This window comes from Pectinophora gossypiella, chromosome 3, assembly GCF_024362695.1.
Source record: "Pectinophora gossypiella chromosome 3, ilPecGoss1.1, whole genome shotgun sequence".
In the NCBI taxonomy this organism is placed as follows: Eukaryota; Metazoa; Arthropoda; class Insecta; order Lepidoptera; family Gelechiidae; genus Pectinophora; species Pectinophora gossypiella.
In genome coordinates this window covers 15,296,455-15,314,890 of record NC_065406.1, presented here as the reverse complement: position 1 = coordinate 15,314,890, position 18,436 = coordinate 15,296,455, and the positions used below count along the sequence as shown (strand labels likewise).

The 18,436-nt window shown below is 39.2% G+C and overlaps 1 protein-coding gene across 1 annotated transcript; it reads right to left on the bottom strand.

Annotated features, from left to right (window-relative positions):
* Window positions 1-1,087: 1,087 nt before the first annotated feature.
* Window positions 1,088-4,226, bottom strand: LOC126382102 (cytochrome P450 6B5-like). Its single transcript, XM_050031842.1, has 2 exons — window positions 2,827-4,226; window positions 1,088-1,990 (listed from the first exon to the last, which is right to left on the bottom strand). Exons 1-2 carry the CDS (start codon window positions 4,145-4,147, stop codon window positions 1,827-1,829), a joined length of 1,485 nt encoding a protein of 494 aa, XP_049887799.1. The 5' UTR covers window positions 4,148-4,226; the 3' UTR covers window positions 1,088-1,826.
* Between the last annotated feature and the right edge of the window lie 14,210 nt (window positions 4,227-18,436).

The window sequence follows — 18,436 nt, the reverse complement described above, 5'->3', positions numbered from 1 at the left end:
AATTGAAATCTCTATTGCAGTACGATCGCAGAATGGGTTTGTTCAATACCATTTGCACGTGGGAAATTGAAAGCGTAACCCTTAAGTATTATATGACGATTTGAATATCGTAAGTCGTCTCCTTAACGAGGAATCGCTGTAATAAAACGGGTTATGTAGACTCCGGTTTCCTCAATTGCAAACCGTGTTAAGCCACATAATATATCCCTTGTATATCTCATTATCGGCTTTATTTAATATATATATCTATATTAAAAATAAGATGACTCCGTCCTTTGAAATGGGAATTAAATTGAAATCGCTCGGTCGCGACTTGATCCCACTAGCTGTTGCCAAGCTGGGACGAGCGACTTAGCGTCCATTTGTATTCCAAAACGTGATAATTTGCAAGGGATAGAAAATAGAATCTTTACAATTATTTACTTATTTATTAATTAGTTGTCGAAAGACGTACATTACCAAATTGGAGATGTCATTAGAAAAGCTTCAGTACGATTGATAAATGTGGAACAAGGACCAATTGATGTGGAAGAAGCAAGATAAGTGTGTCAGGATCGAAGCAAATGGAATTCCATAATCTCTGCTCACCCCGGTGGGAAATAAGCGTGAGGTTATGTATGTATTAGTTCCTATCGAAATAACTACAACTTTCGTTCATTATAATATATTATAAGGTGTTAGTGACATTGTAACGAATACTGAGGGGGATGATTCAAACCATGATTCTGAGTTAATATCAAGTGATTTTTTTTTATATAATTTTATACTTTTGCGATGGAATATTCCACTTGATATCAACTCGTAATCATGATCTGAATCATCCCTCAAAGTTTTCGTTACGATGGCACTAACACACTATTTTCTGCAGAGTAACGTAAACATAATATTATATTTATAAAACTATTTAATAAGTATTTTTAAAATTATCTTACTATTAGTTTCAATATACGTACAGTCTCAATAAATCACACGAAAATTAATCTTGATTTAGTTTGACAGCCCTGAGTAAAAGTAGAGCTATCAGTTGGGCGGAACTAATTTTGTACTAGACCCGTCAAAGTAAATTAGAATTAAGTATATCCGCGAATCATTTAATTTGATCGTTTATTTGAACTCATTCATTTACCTGCCATTACGAGTAACAGGAAAATAATAAATAATTATTCAGAAACAGTAGGCATTAAATAAAAATGATGGCACACTGCACCTGCAATAGTTTCCTTTACACTGTGTCCTTTTTATTTACATAGTACCAGCTAATTTATTATTTTATGTGTACTTACAGTATTTTTTATTAATACCCAAAACAGAATTTATATCTTTTGTATTACATTCTCTCTCATCATTTAAGAGCTGCGCGCTTATCGTAGGAGTAATCGTCATTCCTTTTTTTTCCACCAAATCCTTCATTTCCTGATACGACACGACCTGCATCCTTTCTTTTATTTGTTTGTTTTTATTTGTATTACTTTAAATTTTCTTTATTTTTCTTTTTCATGTATTTCATTGTGATTTAATTTGTTTAATATGTTACAAGTTGATGATTATGATGTGATCCAGCCGATTTCTGCTACGGCGACTGCTTCAATGTGGCTTATATAGCCAATCTTATTAAAAAAGATCCTCGCACATAGCGGGTTACTAGTTATTAGCTAATCATATAGTACACAACTGTGTTTTACATTTTTTATTGCATTTATCTAAAACTATAACTTAAAAATTTTAAAAATCTGACTTGAACTTGAACCCGCAGCGCTTGTCAAACTAGCGAGCGTGTTAACCATTACACCACCGGGTCGTCATCCTGTCCATTTTCCCTAAGCACGTTAATTAGTTGATCTGGGAACTAAATCATAACGATATTTGGAGGCCCTTAACGCGAAGACACTAGGTTCAAAATGCTCCGGGACCACAGACTGCGGGACCAGTGTGTAACGTCTGAGTAACCAAGCCAGTCCAACTTTCACCTGCAAACGCGCAAGTCTCATACCTGAAAAGAAAAACAATAAGACATGAATCATTATTAATGAGTAATTTTAAAACACATTTGTTACTGATAACATTGGGAAAAAACATGCAATAAAAATACACCAGAATATAAAAACCGAAGACGCACACAAGGCGGCATTATTGCGTTTCACTTGATACCTACTCGTTTTTGGTACGATAAGTAATTCCTTTTTTGTATTGGAGAAAGCATTAAAATTGTTATCTTATCTACGAATAACCAAAAACAACCTACAGTCAAGATTACTAAGTATAGCTATAATATGATTTGCCTATAGGCAATCAACCGATCGCTTAATTACTGTCTCTGTTTTTCTTTGTGTTCATGGAGCGCCATGTGTTTCAATAACATAAACATTGCATAAATAGCCTTATTGATATTAGACTATTTATTCTAAAATTAGGATAAGGAATAATACTACGTATAGAACGCCTACTCTCCGCACCCCACCAGTGGCTGAGCTAGATTTACCTCAACCCCCTCGGTCTTACTTTAGTCTTCAATCGTAATGGGCATGAGTGTCTGTGTCAAACGAGGAGTATTGTATGAAGTGTCCGGGGCGTGCTAATATGTCGCACTGTTGGGTGGTTATCACCTATTATGTTGGTCTAACAAAAAGTTCGGTGAGGTGTGGGTACTTAGTTCATCTTGCGATGTCTGTACCTCGTCTATCTCAATTTATATTATGCTGGGCAAAGGCTTCCCCTCAATCAACTGGAGGGGGTATGGAGCATAGTCCACCACGATTCGCCCATGAATCACACGATCCACCACGGATTGGTATGTTGCAATAGTACTAATAAAAATTATATATTTACCTAAACAGATGCGATTCCCCTCACCAAAGGGCAAATAAGCGTAGTTTGGTATTTCAGCTTCATTTTCGGGCGAAAATCTGTCTGGATCAAATACATCAGGATTTGGATAATAATTCTCATCTCTATGTATAGCATACACTGGCAATACAATGGTACAATCTTTATCGACTCTCACTCCACCAACAGGCAGTATTGTATCCTTCGTGCACTTGCGTTGAATCATACCAATTGGGGGAAATTTTCTCAAAGCCTCTTTGACTACTTTGTCTAAATATGGAAACTTTTCATAAACATCGCTATACGTCAACTTCTCATCACACTTATCAAATACCTCATCGATTTCATTGTGGACCTTTTTTAAAATGTTCGGGTTGTTTGACAGTTCCAGTAAAGTGAAATGCATTGTATTGGCTGAAGTATCAGCACCAGCTACAAAGAAAAAAAACGCTTGAGCCGCCAATACTTCAACAGATGGTTCCAATTCATATCCCGTTGTAAAATCTTTCATCATCCCCTGATCTTGTAGCTCCAAGCATATATCAATGAAATCGTGTCGTCTTTGTTTTTCATTTCTTCTATTTTCAATAACTTTCCTCACAACACCAACAAAGAACTCTTCGTAATCGCCAAAAGATTTCAAGTTAAAAACTTGTAACAAACGCGGGGATATATTAGCTATAGCAAATATGAGGTTAGACTTCAAAGTTGGAGCTATAGCTTTCTTTACCATATCCAAAAGTGGAGAATCCATCGTGTTTTTGACTTGAGCATCAATACCAAATACTGATGCGGCTATGGATGCAGTAGTATACGAATACAATGCCTCGAAAGGATTATCCACATTTTTCGGGTCCTGTTTGATCCGTTCTACGAAGTCTCGACCGCATCTTTCAAGAATATAAAACATGTTCTTTAGCTTCGAGCTCGTGAAAATAGGAGAGAGTTTGTGTCTCAGAATTTTCCAGCGTCCGAACTCGTCTATGAACAGAACATTGTCAGCTAGGACATCTTGCGGGTTTAGCGTGATTCCTCGCTTATAAAAACTTTGGAATTCTCCTGCCATTACTGCTTGTACGTTTTCTACGTCTCGTATCAGCAACGCTGGCCTCATTCCAAGGAAAATACCAACGTAAGGTTCTCCGGGATAGTCATCGTACACTTTCTTGTAGACTTCAGGTAAAGATACATTCCCAAAATAGAATTTCGAGAGTAATCCACTGACTTGAACTACATTTCTTTTCTTCCAATAGTCACTGTTTTTATTTTTTAATATGAATATTGCCAAAAGTGAGCACAGAAACAATAATAAAAGGAAAAACATTATGGTGTAGAAGTACTACTTCAACGTTTAAATTGTTGACACGTTTGTCCTCGCGAAGAGCAATAAAGTACTAACTGACATTGTTTACGTATCATTAATGAAGTGGCCATGACACGAACCATTAGGGTTCCGTAACAATATTAGTCATCATCTCCCTAGCGTTATCCCGTTTCTCACAGGGTCCGCTTACCTAACATAAAAAATTGACAGGTTCACTTTTTTTCAGTTCAGTTTTTTTCACTTTCAGTTCACACACCTCCGAAAATGAATTTCTCGGGAATGTAGGTTTCCTCACGATGTTTTCCTTCACCGATGAGCACGTGATAATGATCCAAACATGTATTTGAAAATAAATTCAACAATCATAGGTTTAGGCCTGTGCTGGATTCGAACTTGCGACCTCAAAGTGAGAGGCAAGCGTTCTACCAATTGGACTACCACAGCTTATCCGTACCACTACGCTAATGTGCGTTTGCTTATCCGTATTACTAGATAAGAATTAATAGGTTTCATTTAATTAAAATGCCTTTTGAATTTTAAAATTTTCGTGTTCAAAAATAAAATGCGGTTTTTTTCTACTTTCATTTTATGTAAAGAACTCTAAAAATGAATATTGATTGGAGTTTGAAGCTCTCAGTTGGTAATAAATATTAATATTGTATGTACTCTCCTTATCGACGTGATAACACAAATTGAATAGTCATTCTTCAATGGCGTATTCTTAACTAATTAGATTACTTATTGTGTAGTATTACTTATTTGATTATTTTGCAGGAAATTATAACAGTCGCTTAATATCCATCAATTAGTCGTCTCAAAATAACGTATTATGTTATCTGACAATTTTATATCAGGGACTTTAGCTAAGGGCCTAGGTACATTATGGCATATAGTCGTATGAAGTATTTGTAGTAATGAGTAATATGTTAGAAAATTTCGTGGTCAGACGCCCGTTTCCAATGTCGTAGGTTTGATTTCCTGTTTGGATCTCTATGTGTTTTAACTCGTTTAATGTATGTATGTATGTATGTATAAACTAACGCCTACTTCCCTTTCCTTTTCGGTGGATAAAAAAATTACAAGCATAACTTAAAATAAAATTAGATGGTGTATACGAATTAATGAATGGGGCAAGTCACAGGGACTGTAATCTGGAACCTGACGGAGGGCAGCAGTAACTGTCAGTAGCATTCAGAGGCGGAGGACAGGAGAGTTAGTACAACTTTGAAATATAATACTTTGGGGCCATCCCACTCGCGTCAGACAGAGTACTGCGGGGAGGACGACGAGAGGGAAACCACTGCCCTATTTTTCCCTTAAATAGTAGTATGGAGAATGCTTCACCGATAAGATCGTGGCTTTTAAATTAGTGATGATACGAATGAATGTGGAGGAAGCAAGATAAGAGCGTCAAGATCGAGACAAATGGAATTCCATAGTCTCTGCGTACCCCGGTCGGAATTAGGCATGAGTTTATGTATGTATGTATGCTTCAGTACACACCATCAATGAATTAGCACCAATGTTATTGGTTCAATCGAACTTGGGGATTGACATAAAGTGACATGTCACGTTACATACACAAATACAGGGTGTTAGTGACACAACGTAACGAAAACTTTGAGGGATGATTCAGGCCATGATTCTAAGTTAATATCAAGTGTAAAGTATAAAAAATATCATGAATTTTCACTTGATATTAACTCAGAAACAAATGGATAATATCATTGCAAAGCTGAAGTGGCAGTGGGCAGTACACATAGCGAGGAGAACCGATGGCCGCTGGGGCGGAAAGGTTCTAGAATGGCGACCACGTGTCGGACGACGCTCAGTGGGTAGGCCCGCTACAAGGGGGACCGACGATCTGGTGAAGGTCGCGGGAAGCCGCTGGATGCGGGCAGCGCAGGACCGATCGTCGTGGAGATCCTTGGGGGAGGCCTATGCCCAGCAGTGGGCGTCATACGGCTGATGATGATGATTAACTCAGAATTATGGTCTGAATCATCCACCTTAATATTCGTTACGTTGTCACTAACACCCGTACGACGTAACCGTATGCACCGTAGTGGCTCAGTTGGTATATCACTTAATTCTCACTGTGAGGTCGCAGCAGGCCTAACACGCTAAAACGGCGCGAGTACAGCGAGTAAATGTCAAAGCGCTAGTTGTCAAATTTGACAAACGAGTCATTTTTTTTTTTTTTTTTTGGTTTTCCCCGAAGGGTAAGGCAAAGGGAACTATGCCCATACAGCCATGTCTTACGTATTTTTTTTCTTGATGATTGATGAAATGATGAAAGATGATGATGATGAAACCTAAGCCCCCACCCTCGGAGTAGACTCCTACTCCGAACCCCAAACGAATTAACTCAAAAGTCCGCATAAACTTTCGAGTTATGAAGCAGCTTCCTGGCACGAAGCGGAAATAGGCAGATACACTTTGTTTATTGAATACTCCGATATAATAACACTCGCGAATGTCTTCCGACCAACTTAATGCGATCATTAACCACAAAACACCACTTCGTATTAATTATTTAGATTATTCAATGAAGAAAGCAACTGTCCCGTTCCCGTTTCCCGCCAAAAAGCCACACAAACGAGTCAAGGTTCCTCGTTCACGCGTCGACTTGCTAGCGACTTGAATATGATAAGTGTGTCACACAAATGATGTTAAAAACTATCAATTTTTATACATTGTTTTAAGTTTACGCTTAAAACACATAATAACGGGTTCTTACCCGTTAATATGAGAAAATTGATAGCTCAGCTCAGCTCTCTTATAAGCAATATACAATAATAAGATATTTCCTTTATCGACATCTTGAAAAAATCGCGGATGTCCCGATAGTTGTGTACACGACGCGACGCGAGATAAAATAACGTGTTAGCATAGCGTGCTAGGCCTGCAAGTTCGAAAACCAACACGGGCCTAAACCACGTGCTCAGCAACAGATAAAAATATCGTGAGAAAACCCGCATTCCCGAGAAATGCGTTTCGGGGGTATGTGACCTAACCTGTATTGAGCTAGTTTTCCCTCTGCGAGTTTGAGGAAAGTCTCCTAAAAATCACGTCAATTCCGCGCTCCGTTTTCCCGTAAAAGTCGGACAAACAATCAGACACATAATATACACTTTCGCATTTTATAATATTATTAAAATATAAATTGCACTTATCATTCAGTTTTTACATAACAATATAATAATATTGCGTAATAATAATCTAGAACACACAAATACATATACACTTTATTACTCCAAAATTAAAAGAAATACACGGCAAATGGCGGCCTTATCGCTTAAAGCGATTTCTTCCAGACAACCATAAGGCGAGGAAATATGTAAAAATTGAAATTGAAAGACAACACCTGCAGCATATTTCCTGTTGATGATAAATAATGATGAAATAAGGATGAAACATACCCGTAATATACGTCATCATCAACAGGTTATAACACATAACATCGCGCCTGCATCTTCAAAGGAGTAGGCAGAAGTGTATAGTAATACACCCACTCATCGCCAGCTATGTTTGATAATAAATGATGCAATCATGATGAAATTATATAATTAATAGTTATGTGTGTAATATATTGCATTCGATGATTGATTCCGTGTTTCGAAAGGCACGGTAAGCCCAGGCTACTATCCCAAATGCCTCTATCAACCCGCACTGGAGTAATTTAGTAGAGTATGCGCTCCATACATTCGGTTGGTTTTAGTTCTGTGCAATAAAGTACATTTGATTTGATTTGATTTGATTAGAATGAGACGTAAGCCCAGCAGTGGGACGTAGTATTTTTTTTCGTAGGCTATTTATTTTATTTTCATGTTTTTAACTCTCGCATCCTCATGAAATATTGTTTGTTGAGTATGATAACAGGACAGAGATATACTATACAGGGTGTTAAACACAACGTAACGAATACTTTAAGGGATGATTCAGACCATGATTCTGAGTTGATATAAAATGGAATTTTCCATCGGGAAAGTATAGAATTGAAAATAATTTAATAAAACTAAAAAAAAAAACATTAATTTTGCGACGGAAAATTCCACTTGATATTAACTCAGAATAATGAGCTGAATCATCTCCCTGTGTGTTCGTTACGATGTCACTAACACCTTGAATAGCTAAGTGCAACACAGACATAATATAATCGACAATTAATAAAGACATAAAAAAAATAATGACAATAGGCTCTAAACCCCCCCTGAGGAGTTCGGTGGCGCAGCGATAAACGCGCTCAGTCTGCGATTGTTGAAGTTAAGCAACTTTCGCAAAGGCCGGTCATAGGATGGGTGACTACAAAAAAAGTTTTCATCTCGAGCCCCTCCGTGCTTCAGAAGGCACGTTAAGCCATTGGTCCCGGTTGCATTAGCAGTCGTTAATAACCATCAATCCGCACTGGGCCCGCGTGATAGTTTAAGGCCCGATCTCCCTATCCATCCATAGGGAAGGCCCGTGCCCCGGCAGTGGGGACGTTAATGGGCTGATGATGATAAGGAGGCTCGCCCCCTAGATGAGTGGGTGTTTATACTAACCCTTCTTATATTGTAACAAATACGCACCACCACCAACCAACAGTGGAACAGCGTGGCAGAACATGCTCCATATCCCCTCCGATTGATTAAGGGGAAGCGCCCAGTGGGACGTATATAGGCTGTTTACGTCGTATAGTCAATACCTATTGGAACGGACAAATATCAAGATGGCTTCCGCCGGACAGGTGTACAGTGAGAGACATTAATGAAATCGGTCGCGAGCTGCGATACAGGACCCTCCTCAATCCCGACACATATTGCTTCCCGCCGTCCATCGACAATACAACCTTTAGACTCCTAAGATTCTAAAGTCATAGTGTCCTGTGCCGTAGTCATTTTGAGGCATTTTTATACCTATACACTGAGTAGCTGCATTAGTGTTAGGTGGATGAGATGTTCGACAAATAAAATATTATACTTATAAATATAAAGGATATAAAAAAAATGATTGTTTTACTTCTTTGTAATTTGTTTGTGCAAATAAGAAACTCGTTAATTTATTTTTCCATTATTCTTGTTTCTTATTCTTTAGTAAAAAAATACATTTAAGCTGAATAAAGTTATATTAAATAGGCAACAGGCCCACCACGATCTCGAGATCTCGAGTTTGAATCCCGGCGGGAAAATACCGCAAAAATTACTTTGTGATCCCTAGTTTGGTTAGGACATTACTGATTGACCAAAAGTAAGATGATCCGTGCTTAGAAAAGCACGTTAAGCCGTTGGTCCCGGTTACTATAGTACTTAGTACTTACTTACTGATGTAAGTAGGTAGTCGTTACACCTCACAACCCACACGAGAGGAGATTTGGTGTCTAGTAGATTGTACCGTCGATGCTGCCATCCTTCCCAGATTTACCGGGCAGCTCCCGACATAAATCTTTATATTACTTAAAAGCTTGTCTAATTGACGGGTTTGGGTTTAAAGTGTTGATCACTTCACCACTGGGCTGGGAGTAGAAGAAATATTTGGAAGAATTGAGAAAGGTATGCTTCGAACACTTTTTGAGGAGCTCGCTGGCGCAGCGGTTAACGCGCTCGGTCTGCGATTGTTGAAGTAAAGCAACTTTCGCAAAGGCCGGTCATTGGATGGGTGATGGGTGGGTGAAATGTTTTCATCTCGAGCTCCTCCTTGCTTCGGAAGGCACGTTAAGCCGTTGGTCCCGGCTGCATTAGCAGTCGTTAATAACCATCAATCCGCACTGGGCCCGCGTGATGGTTTAAGGCCCGATCTCCCTACCCATCCATAGGGAAGGCCCGTGCCCCAGCAGTGGGGACGTTAATGGGCTGATGATGATGATGATGATGCTTCGAAGATGTAGGTCGACAGAATGATTGAAACAACAAACAACTAACGAAACAGAATTATATTTCTTCTTCTCTCGTAAACTATAGCGTTTTGGCAATCAACTACTTACAATCCCGACGACCCGATTACTCTAGCCATAGAGGCGGCCAATCAGCTCGCGACACCAAACACTTCAGGACCCCGCGATACCAACCCCGCCGGAGTGGTCGACGATTTCCTTCAATCAGCGCTTATCGCTATAGACCCACTAGGGTCTATTCTTTCAAATATTTTTCCTCTCAGACGACGCTCTGAGCCGAGGTTCGAGTCCAACTGGGCACCCTCAGGCCTGTTGTCTTAAACGTTGTACCGGGTGAGAGCCTTCAGCGCTCCCCAATTGTCCGGCCAAGTAGTTAATGCCATCTGCGGCAAATCTACAAAAAGTCACGTCATAAAAAAGGCAGTCAACTACCGAGCAGTCTGATGGCAGAAAGCTTGCTGACACCTAGCTGTCGTCTAATTTATGTTCTCGATATAAACTATGTATATTCCACGGCCACGACTTAAAGCCCATATTGAATGATATTTTATTAGTCGTGTGGTAGTAGTCGTAATGACCTCGGTGGTGCAGTGGTTTGAGCGTTCGACCCACGATACGGAGGTCCCGGATTCAAATCCCGGTGGGGACATATCATGAAAATCACATTGTGATCCCTAGTTTGGTTAAGACTTTACAGGTTTACCACCTGATTTTCTGAAAGGAAATTGATTCGTGCTTTGGAAGGCACGTTAAGCCGTTGGTCCCGGTTACTACTTACTGATGCAAGTTAATAGATGTTACATTAGCCATTGAGCCTTTTGCTGTTCAAAAGTAACCCTGACACCAGGGTTGATGGGTTTGGTAATCCACCTCATAACCCACACGATAGAAGAAGTAGTAGAGTCGTCGCAGTCCCACTCTTTTTCTCGCTTTATTAAATGACGGTTAGGAGTTGAACGGAGAAAAGGATGGAAGCATAGAAAAGTGCGATGAAAATGAAAAATATTTTCAAATAGAAAATGGAATTCTATAGTCTCTGCTTTCCCCGGTGGGAAATAGGCGTGAGTTTATGTATGTGTATGTATGTATTAAAAATATTTTATTTCACTTTACAATAGTGTTTCTAAGTTAGGATTGATGACTCCTTTTAAGCAGAAGAGCCTGTGTGCGATGCTGTGCAGCCTGATTAATTCAACCCTAATACTCTCTATGAACACTCGAAGATACAGACTGAAGTATTCTAAGCTGCTAGCTAGTTCTCTCGACAGTTCTAAAGCCTGCCAGTTAAACTTGAACGATTGTTGGTGTCGAAGTTTATGATTGAAGCTTCTAGAAGCATTCGGAAACTGAAATCAGTGCAAAAGGATTATCATACTAAGTTGCACCTGTTACAATCGTCTGACGACTTAGTTATAGAGAGGATTTCAAAGAGAAAGGACTCACGGGCGAAATCGCATCGGTGCGTTGTTATAAATACATTTATGTGTACATAAAATCACGCCCATTTCCCGTTAGTGAAGGTAGAGACCTCTGATAGAGACCAAGTTTCACTTACTACAATCCTGACACACCACACTCGTTAGGCTTCATGCGTGTTCGCCAGTTTATAATACTCTTGACTTGGATTTTCTTTAAAAATAATTTAAAATAAACATGTTAACCTACCAACATAATATAAATTATTATCTCACAATAACTCGTACAATATGAAATCCACGTAGTTAGTAAGTAACCAGATCATCAACACAAGTGTACCAATAGTAGCAGTAGATTTGTCTTCGAAATATAATAGAGCCTTAGAAAAGAATTAAAAAATGAGCAGTCGAACACAAAACAAAGGACAGTCCTTTGTTTTGTGTTTATGTGCAATGAAGTCTTTTAAATTATAATTTGAAAAGAACTTCCATAACTGTCATTTATTAAACACCTTCGCTACCTTCCATTTTCAAAAAAATACAATTCTTTAAATTAAAAAAGGAATAAAACCCACTAACAATACTTTTAATTGCTTCACCCCTAAACAAACGACTGTAAAAATGAAAAAAGAATTTACTTATTCACCGAAAAACCGACAACGGCCAACGGGGATATAATGAAATGTATTCGCGCGGATCTCTTTATCTGCTGTTAAATGATTTATATACATTTATGCGGCATCTGCATGGGACATGCATCGCGTGTGACGCGACTTAAAACGCGGGTTTCGACCAATATACGTTCGGTTAGTGTCATAATACCCAAACCACTGTGCAGTGTATATTTATATTAATATACTGACTGTACAACGCTTTGATAAGCGTCAATTCACTGAGTCAATTTTCCAAAGCCCGCGATATGTAATGTCGCGCCCCTCGATCATTTTATAGGTACTGCCTAAAAAACGACACCGTCAAAAAAGCGTTATAGCAGCGATGAACGTTTCGTTCTTATTCGTGCGCCGTGTTTCAACCTCTATAATCATCTTAATAAGGTTAAAGTTAGATTATACCGTAGGTACATACAATAGGAGCTCGGTGATGCAGCGGTAAACGCGCTCGGTCTGCCATTGTTGAAGTTAAGCAACTTTCGCAAAGGCTGGTCATAGGATGGGTGACCACAAAAAAAAGTTTTCATTTTGAGCTCCTCCGTGCTTCGGAAGGCACGTTAAGCCGTTGGTCCCGGCTGCATTAGCAGTCGTTAATAAACCGCACCGCACTGGGCCTGCATGGTCGCCCTATCCATCCATAGGGAAGGCCCGTGCCCCAGCAGTAGGGACGTTAATGGGCTGGTGATGATTATGACATACTTTAGGAATTTTTCGAAATTCTTGAAGTGACATACATCAAAATTGACTTGGAAACGATATTTTGTTAGATTTTTGTATGGAACTATGTGTCTATCTATATATTATATTAGGATAGGAAGTCGCGCCGCGTGCGTCAGCATGACCCTTGCAGCAGAGGCTGAGCATCACGAGCGATTCAGATGCAAATTATCCGGGCACCGGTAAGGCAGGGGTGCACTCGCGGAAGTATAGAACCCTGCCTGAAAGCAGGGCCAAGATTTATTAAAAAAAAATAGGTCAAGTTAATATTTAAGGTCTATTAAATGAATAGGAGGACAGTGAATAGATATAAATAGAATAATCGTGATGTCAGTGCGCAGTGGCGATATAGATCAAAATTTCGCATAATGTGACAAAGGGCGAATGGTGAATGAGATAGGATTGAGTAAAAGACGATATAGTGACTAAGATTGAGAAGAGAATGTTAAGTTAGTTTGAACATATAGAGCGGATGAAGGATAATAGGATTACGAAAGCAGTATATAAAGCGAAGGTTGATGGTAGAGCTGGCAGAGGAAGATCTAGAAGGACGTATATTGACCAAATTGGAGATGTCCTTAGAAAGGGTTCAGTAAGATCAACTCTGAACCGGCGTGCGTGTATGAAACGATTGATGAATGTGGAGGAAGCAAGATAAATATGTCAGGATCGAAGCAAATGGAATTCCACATTCTCTACTTACCCCGGTGGGAAATAGGCGTGAGTTTATGGAAATGGATAAGGACCCTGTAGTGTAAAGGTTAATACGGTCGTCCCGGCTTGATAACAGCTGCGGGTTCAAGTCCCGTCCAAGTCAGAGATTTTCTGTTTGAGATATGAATAATACGTGTTAGTTTAAAATATTCCCTAATTTTACCTACCATTTTCTAATCCTCGCGATAAGTATTCTTCAGTCTAAAAGTGTCAGAAACGTATCCCTCATTTCTCTTTTCAGTTTTATTGTCAATTATAAAAAGGTCGTTTTCTTTTTAGAAACATCCGGTTAAGGCAAAGCGGAATACATAATCCGACTTTGTATTTTATATTATGTTTTAAATTTATTTTATTTGTTTTATCTGATTTTATTTTATTATATTTATTAATTTAATTTATTTTTATTTTTTATTATGTAAATTATGCATCATTGTAATCTGAAATAAAGCAATTTTAATTTTAATTTAATTTATAATAAATGATATACTAATACCTACGATTACAAAAACAACAGTGTGTTCTAATAAAATGTATGGGATTGTCATATCAGAAATCATTTATTTGCTCAGGATAGGTAGGTTCAATCAAAGAGCATAAGTTACGTCACTGAGCACTGAACACAGTGGTGAAATTATGAACCATTAGTTGTCATAATTATAAAATGTACGTTTTTGTAGGTGTTTCTGGTCAATTACAGAAACGACACGTAAGCAGGAGATCTTAAGTGCAACCAGTTAATTTATTAACTTGCAGGAAACTGATTGAACTTTTGCACCTTATCGTACAAACTTACAATAATAGCATAAGTCAGTGTTACAGAATCTCTATCCTACTATTAGCATGCATCATCATCATTATCATTAATTTGAGAGCGTCCTAATAAGACACGACGTTCACCTTCTCTGTAATCTGTTACATGTAAGCTCTTCTTGACCTTCCCCTCCTCTTCTTTCCTTATAGCTTCCCTTCTATGATATTTTTAATAAATTCGTCGTGTCTTATTAAGTGTCCAATCATCTTGCCTCTTCTTTATTAGCATGTAATATCAAATATTGAAAAGTTCACTAATACACTAGGTAATACTAAGGTCACTAAAGCAAGGGACCTGAAGCAGCGAAAGAGTCTCGGGAACGTAATAGACGTAATTCTGTGGTCTCTGCCTCCCCCAATGGTACATAGGCGTGATCTTGTTTATGCATATCATCATCATCAGCCGTATGACGCCCACTGCTGGGCATAGGCCTCCCCCAAAGATCTCCACGACGATCGGTCCCGCGCTGCCCGCATCCAGCGGCTTCCCGCGACCTTCACCAGATCGTCGGTCCACCTTATAGCGGGCCTACCCACTGAGCGTCGTCCGACACGATGATATGCATATATGAGAAAGAAAAAGTGAGACCAATGATGAATCCCTTACTCTTCTCCTATCGGGTTCCTGTGGGTTGTGAGGTGGATTACCAAAACCAACCTTCTTATCACCCTGGCATATTTCCTTACTTCTTCTACCGTGTGGGTTGTGATGTGGAGTACCAACCTCATCAACCCTGGTGTCAGGGTTACTATTGAGCCGCCAAAGGCCCCTATTTCCTTACTGACTGATTAGTAAACTAGTACACTGGTACTGTTGATCCATACCCCCTCCGGTTGATTGAGGGGAGGCCTGTGCCCAGCAATGGGACGTATATAGAATGTTTATGTTGTTATATGTGACTGAATAGTCAAACTGAAAGATGTCTTTCTTCTTCTACCGTGTGGGTTGTGTGGTGGATTACCAACCCTATCAACCCTGGTGTCAAAGATACTAATGAGCCGCCAAAAGCACCTGACATAGTAGAAAACCTGACATAGTAACCGGGACCAACGGCTTAACGTGCCTTCCGGAACATGGATCATCTTTCTTTTGCACAATCAGGTGATCAGCCTTTAATGTCCTATAACCAAATTAGGGAATCACATAGTGATTTCCGTGACGTGTCCCAAGATATCATTGATTCAATTGTTTTATGATACCAACCAGAAGAATATTTCCTTTTTTATTATAAGATTAGTGATTATCAAGAAGATATGAATGCATGGTGTTAACTGTCTGGGAACTGATATTAGGCAGCCAAATTACTAAATTATCTAACAGTATTTTATGTATTTTTTTAAAAGAACGTCTAAGGCCATGCGCAGAGGTTTTTCGTGCAGCTTCTTTCCACGGCTATACAGGTTGTGAAAAACTGCAGTTGTTTTATGCGAATGACACGTTTCTTAAATAAAAATGATGATTCAAAAGTTACACTTGTTGTATGTTATAATTAAAACACATAACACCGGGTTCTCACACACACATACACATACACACACACAAACACACACACACACACGCACGCGTGCGTGCGCACGCACGCACGCACGCACGCACGCACGCACACACACACACACACACACAGCGTAACAGCAACAATGGTAATGTATATGTATTGAATAAAAATATTTTTGAATTTCATAATCCGGATATTAATCAGACCTAACAGTTTTTTTTACCGTTTCATACGAATATTAATATTCAATGTTACTTGATTAATATTTACGAGCGATGTCAGCATTGGATATGTAATAAATATTGAATTGAATTGAAATACATTTCAATATGAATCCGTCTGAAACATTGAAAAGGTTTATTTTCAAATAGAATAATGAAAATTATTTACTTATGTTTTTTTTTTATTGTACAGTTATTTTGTACAGTCATGTTGGGTACATACCCAAAATTACACATACAAAAAATCAATTGAGTTTTCTACCAGCAAACCTTACGGGAAAAAAATCTAGCGAGAAACACATAACCCCTTTTTGTAGTCGAGTAAAAACAATAACATCCTATTTTCACTAAAGCTGCTAAGCAAATCTCAGAAACCACTCAAAGGAAGACTATTTTTTTTTGTTTCTGTTTTTCCTTCGTAAACTGATGTGGCTGTTTTTGTACACCTCCCTTTAGGCCGTCACGTGAGGTTTTTTTTTGTTTGGACGGAATACATTACCGTGTCCCTTTTGTTTTTGTATCGAAGGTGAAAGTGAGATAAGGTATTTGTTTTTCGAACTGCTTTTCTCGCATCTCTTAGAAGATAAAAAATGAGATATATTTTCGCATAAATACGGAAAAGTTATAAAAAAAATTAGGTTTAAAGTCCGTGTGTATATACCCATATTATAAATAAATAACGGCCACCGTGGTCCAGTGGTTGAGCGTTGGGCTTACGATCCGGAGGTCCCGGGTTCGAATCCCCGTGGGGACCTATCACAAAAATCACTTTGTGATCCCTAGTTTGGTTAGGACTTTACAGGCTGATCACCTGATTGTCCAAAAAGTAAGATGATCCGTGCTTCGGAAGGCACTTTAAGCCGTTGGTCCCGGTTACTACTTACCGATGTAAGTAAGTAGTCGTTACATGAGCCATGGCGGGGGCTTTTGGCGGCTCAATAATAACCCTGACACCAGGGTTGATGATGTTGGGAATTCAGCTCACAACCCACACGATAGAAAAAGAAGAATAAATAACACCGTTACATACATAAATTCACGCCTATTTCCCACCGAGCTAAGCAGAGACTATAGAATTCCATATGCATACTGCATACAGATCCTGGCATACTTCTTCCACATTCATCAATCGTTTCTTACACGCATGGTCCCCGATACCGACCCCGCCGGCGTGGTCGACGATTTCCCTCATTCAGCGCTTATCGCTATCGACCCACTAGGGTCGATTAATTCTTTCAAATATTTTTCCTCTCAGACGACGCCCTGAGCCGAGGTTCGCGCCCAACTGGGCACCCTCAGGCCTGTTGTCTTAAACGTTGTACCGGGTGAGAGCCTTCAGCGCTCCCCATTTGTCCGGCCAAGTAGTTAATGCCATCTGCGGCAAATCTACAATAAGTCATGTCAAAAAAAAAAATCTTACACGCATGTAATTCAAAGTACTAAAATTTTTCTAAGGAAATCCCCAATTTGGTCTTTGTAAGTCCTTCTAAGTCTGGAAATAGACACAATGCTGAGTTCGTCATCTTTTCACTGTTGTGCCACATTCTTTGCCGAGTAGATCCACTTATTTGTGTTACAAGTTGATAAAAACATATTTTCCCTCTCTGTCACTCTTTAAATCTTTCTCTGTCAGCCTTATCACTCGAAAACCCATTCCATCTTTTACCATCCTATCTTTTAAACAAATCGCCGCATTCCAAACCGCTTCATTTTAGCAATTACGCAATAGTAACCATAAACAAATCCCTATCCAGCCCATAAGCAAAGGTGACCTTACCTCTCGAATCCGCTGAGCATACTAATTACTTCCCTACATATACAGAAAGGCGATCCGTCCGTTCGTTACCCGGAACATAACACCCCGGGCACCAATTTATCTGCCTAACGTAATTACGCTCAGAAACGAGCTCTATTTATTTTCTACTAGTTACATTGGAAAGGAAATTGCTATGCGATTTTGCCAGGATTTTTGGGTTTGCCCCGATACGATTTATGTTGAAACGGGTTAGTGCAGGTCTTGGGAATGAGTTGTTAGTGCATTTGTATCTCTCCCCGGCTTTTGGAATGGGTGATGTTGTAGATGACCCAGCTCCAAATATAAACTCATCTGTCCACTATATACCAACAACGCATCCTTTCTTGTTTCGACCACACGATGCGCAGAGGTGATGAGAGTTTAAAATAAGTGATTGTGGTTGGGAACACTGAAAGCAAAAGATCGCGTGGTCGTTCACCAACTAGATGGACCGAAGTGAAAGACTCGTCGTCATCCAAGCTCTACAATCGTAAGGGAAGCGCTGGACAGAAACCGATAGAGGTAGATCACATGCTCAAGATCAGATGATCAAAGTCGCTCCAGATGCAACCACTATC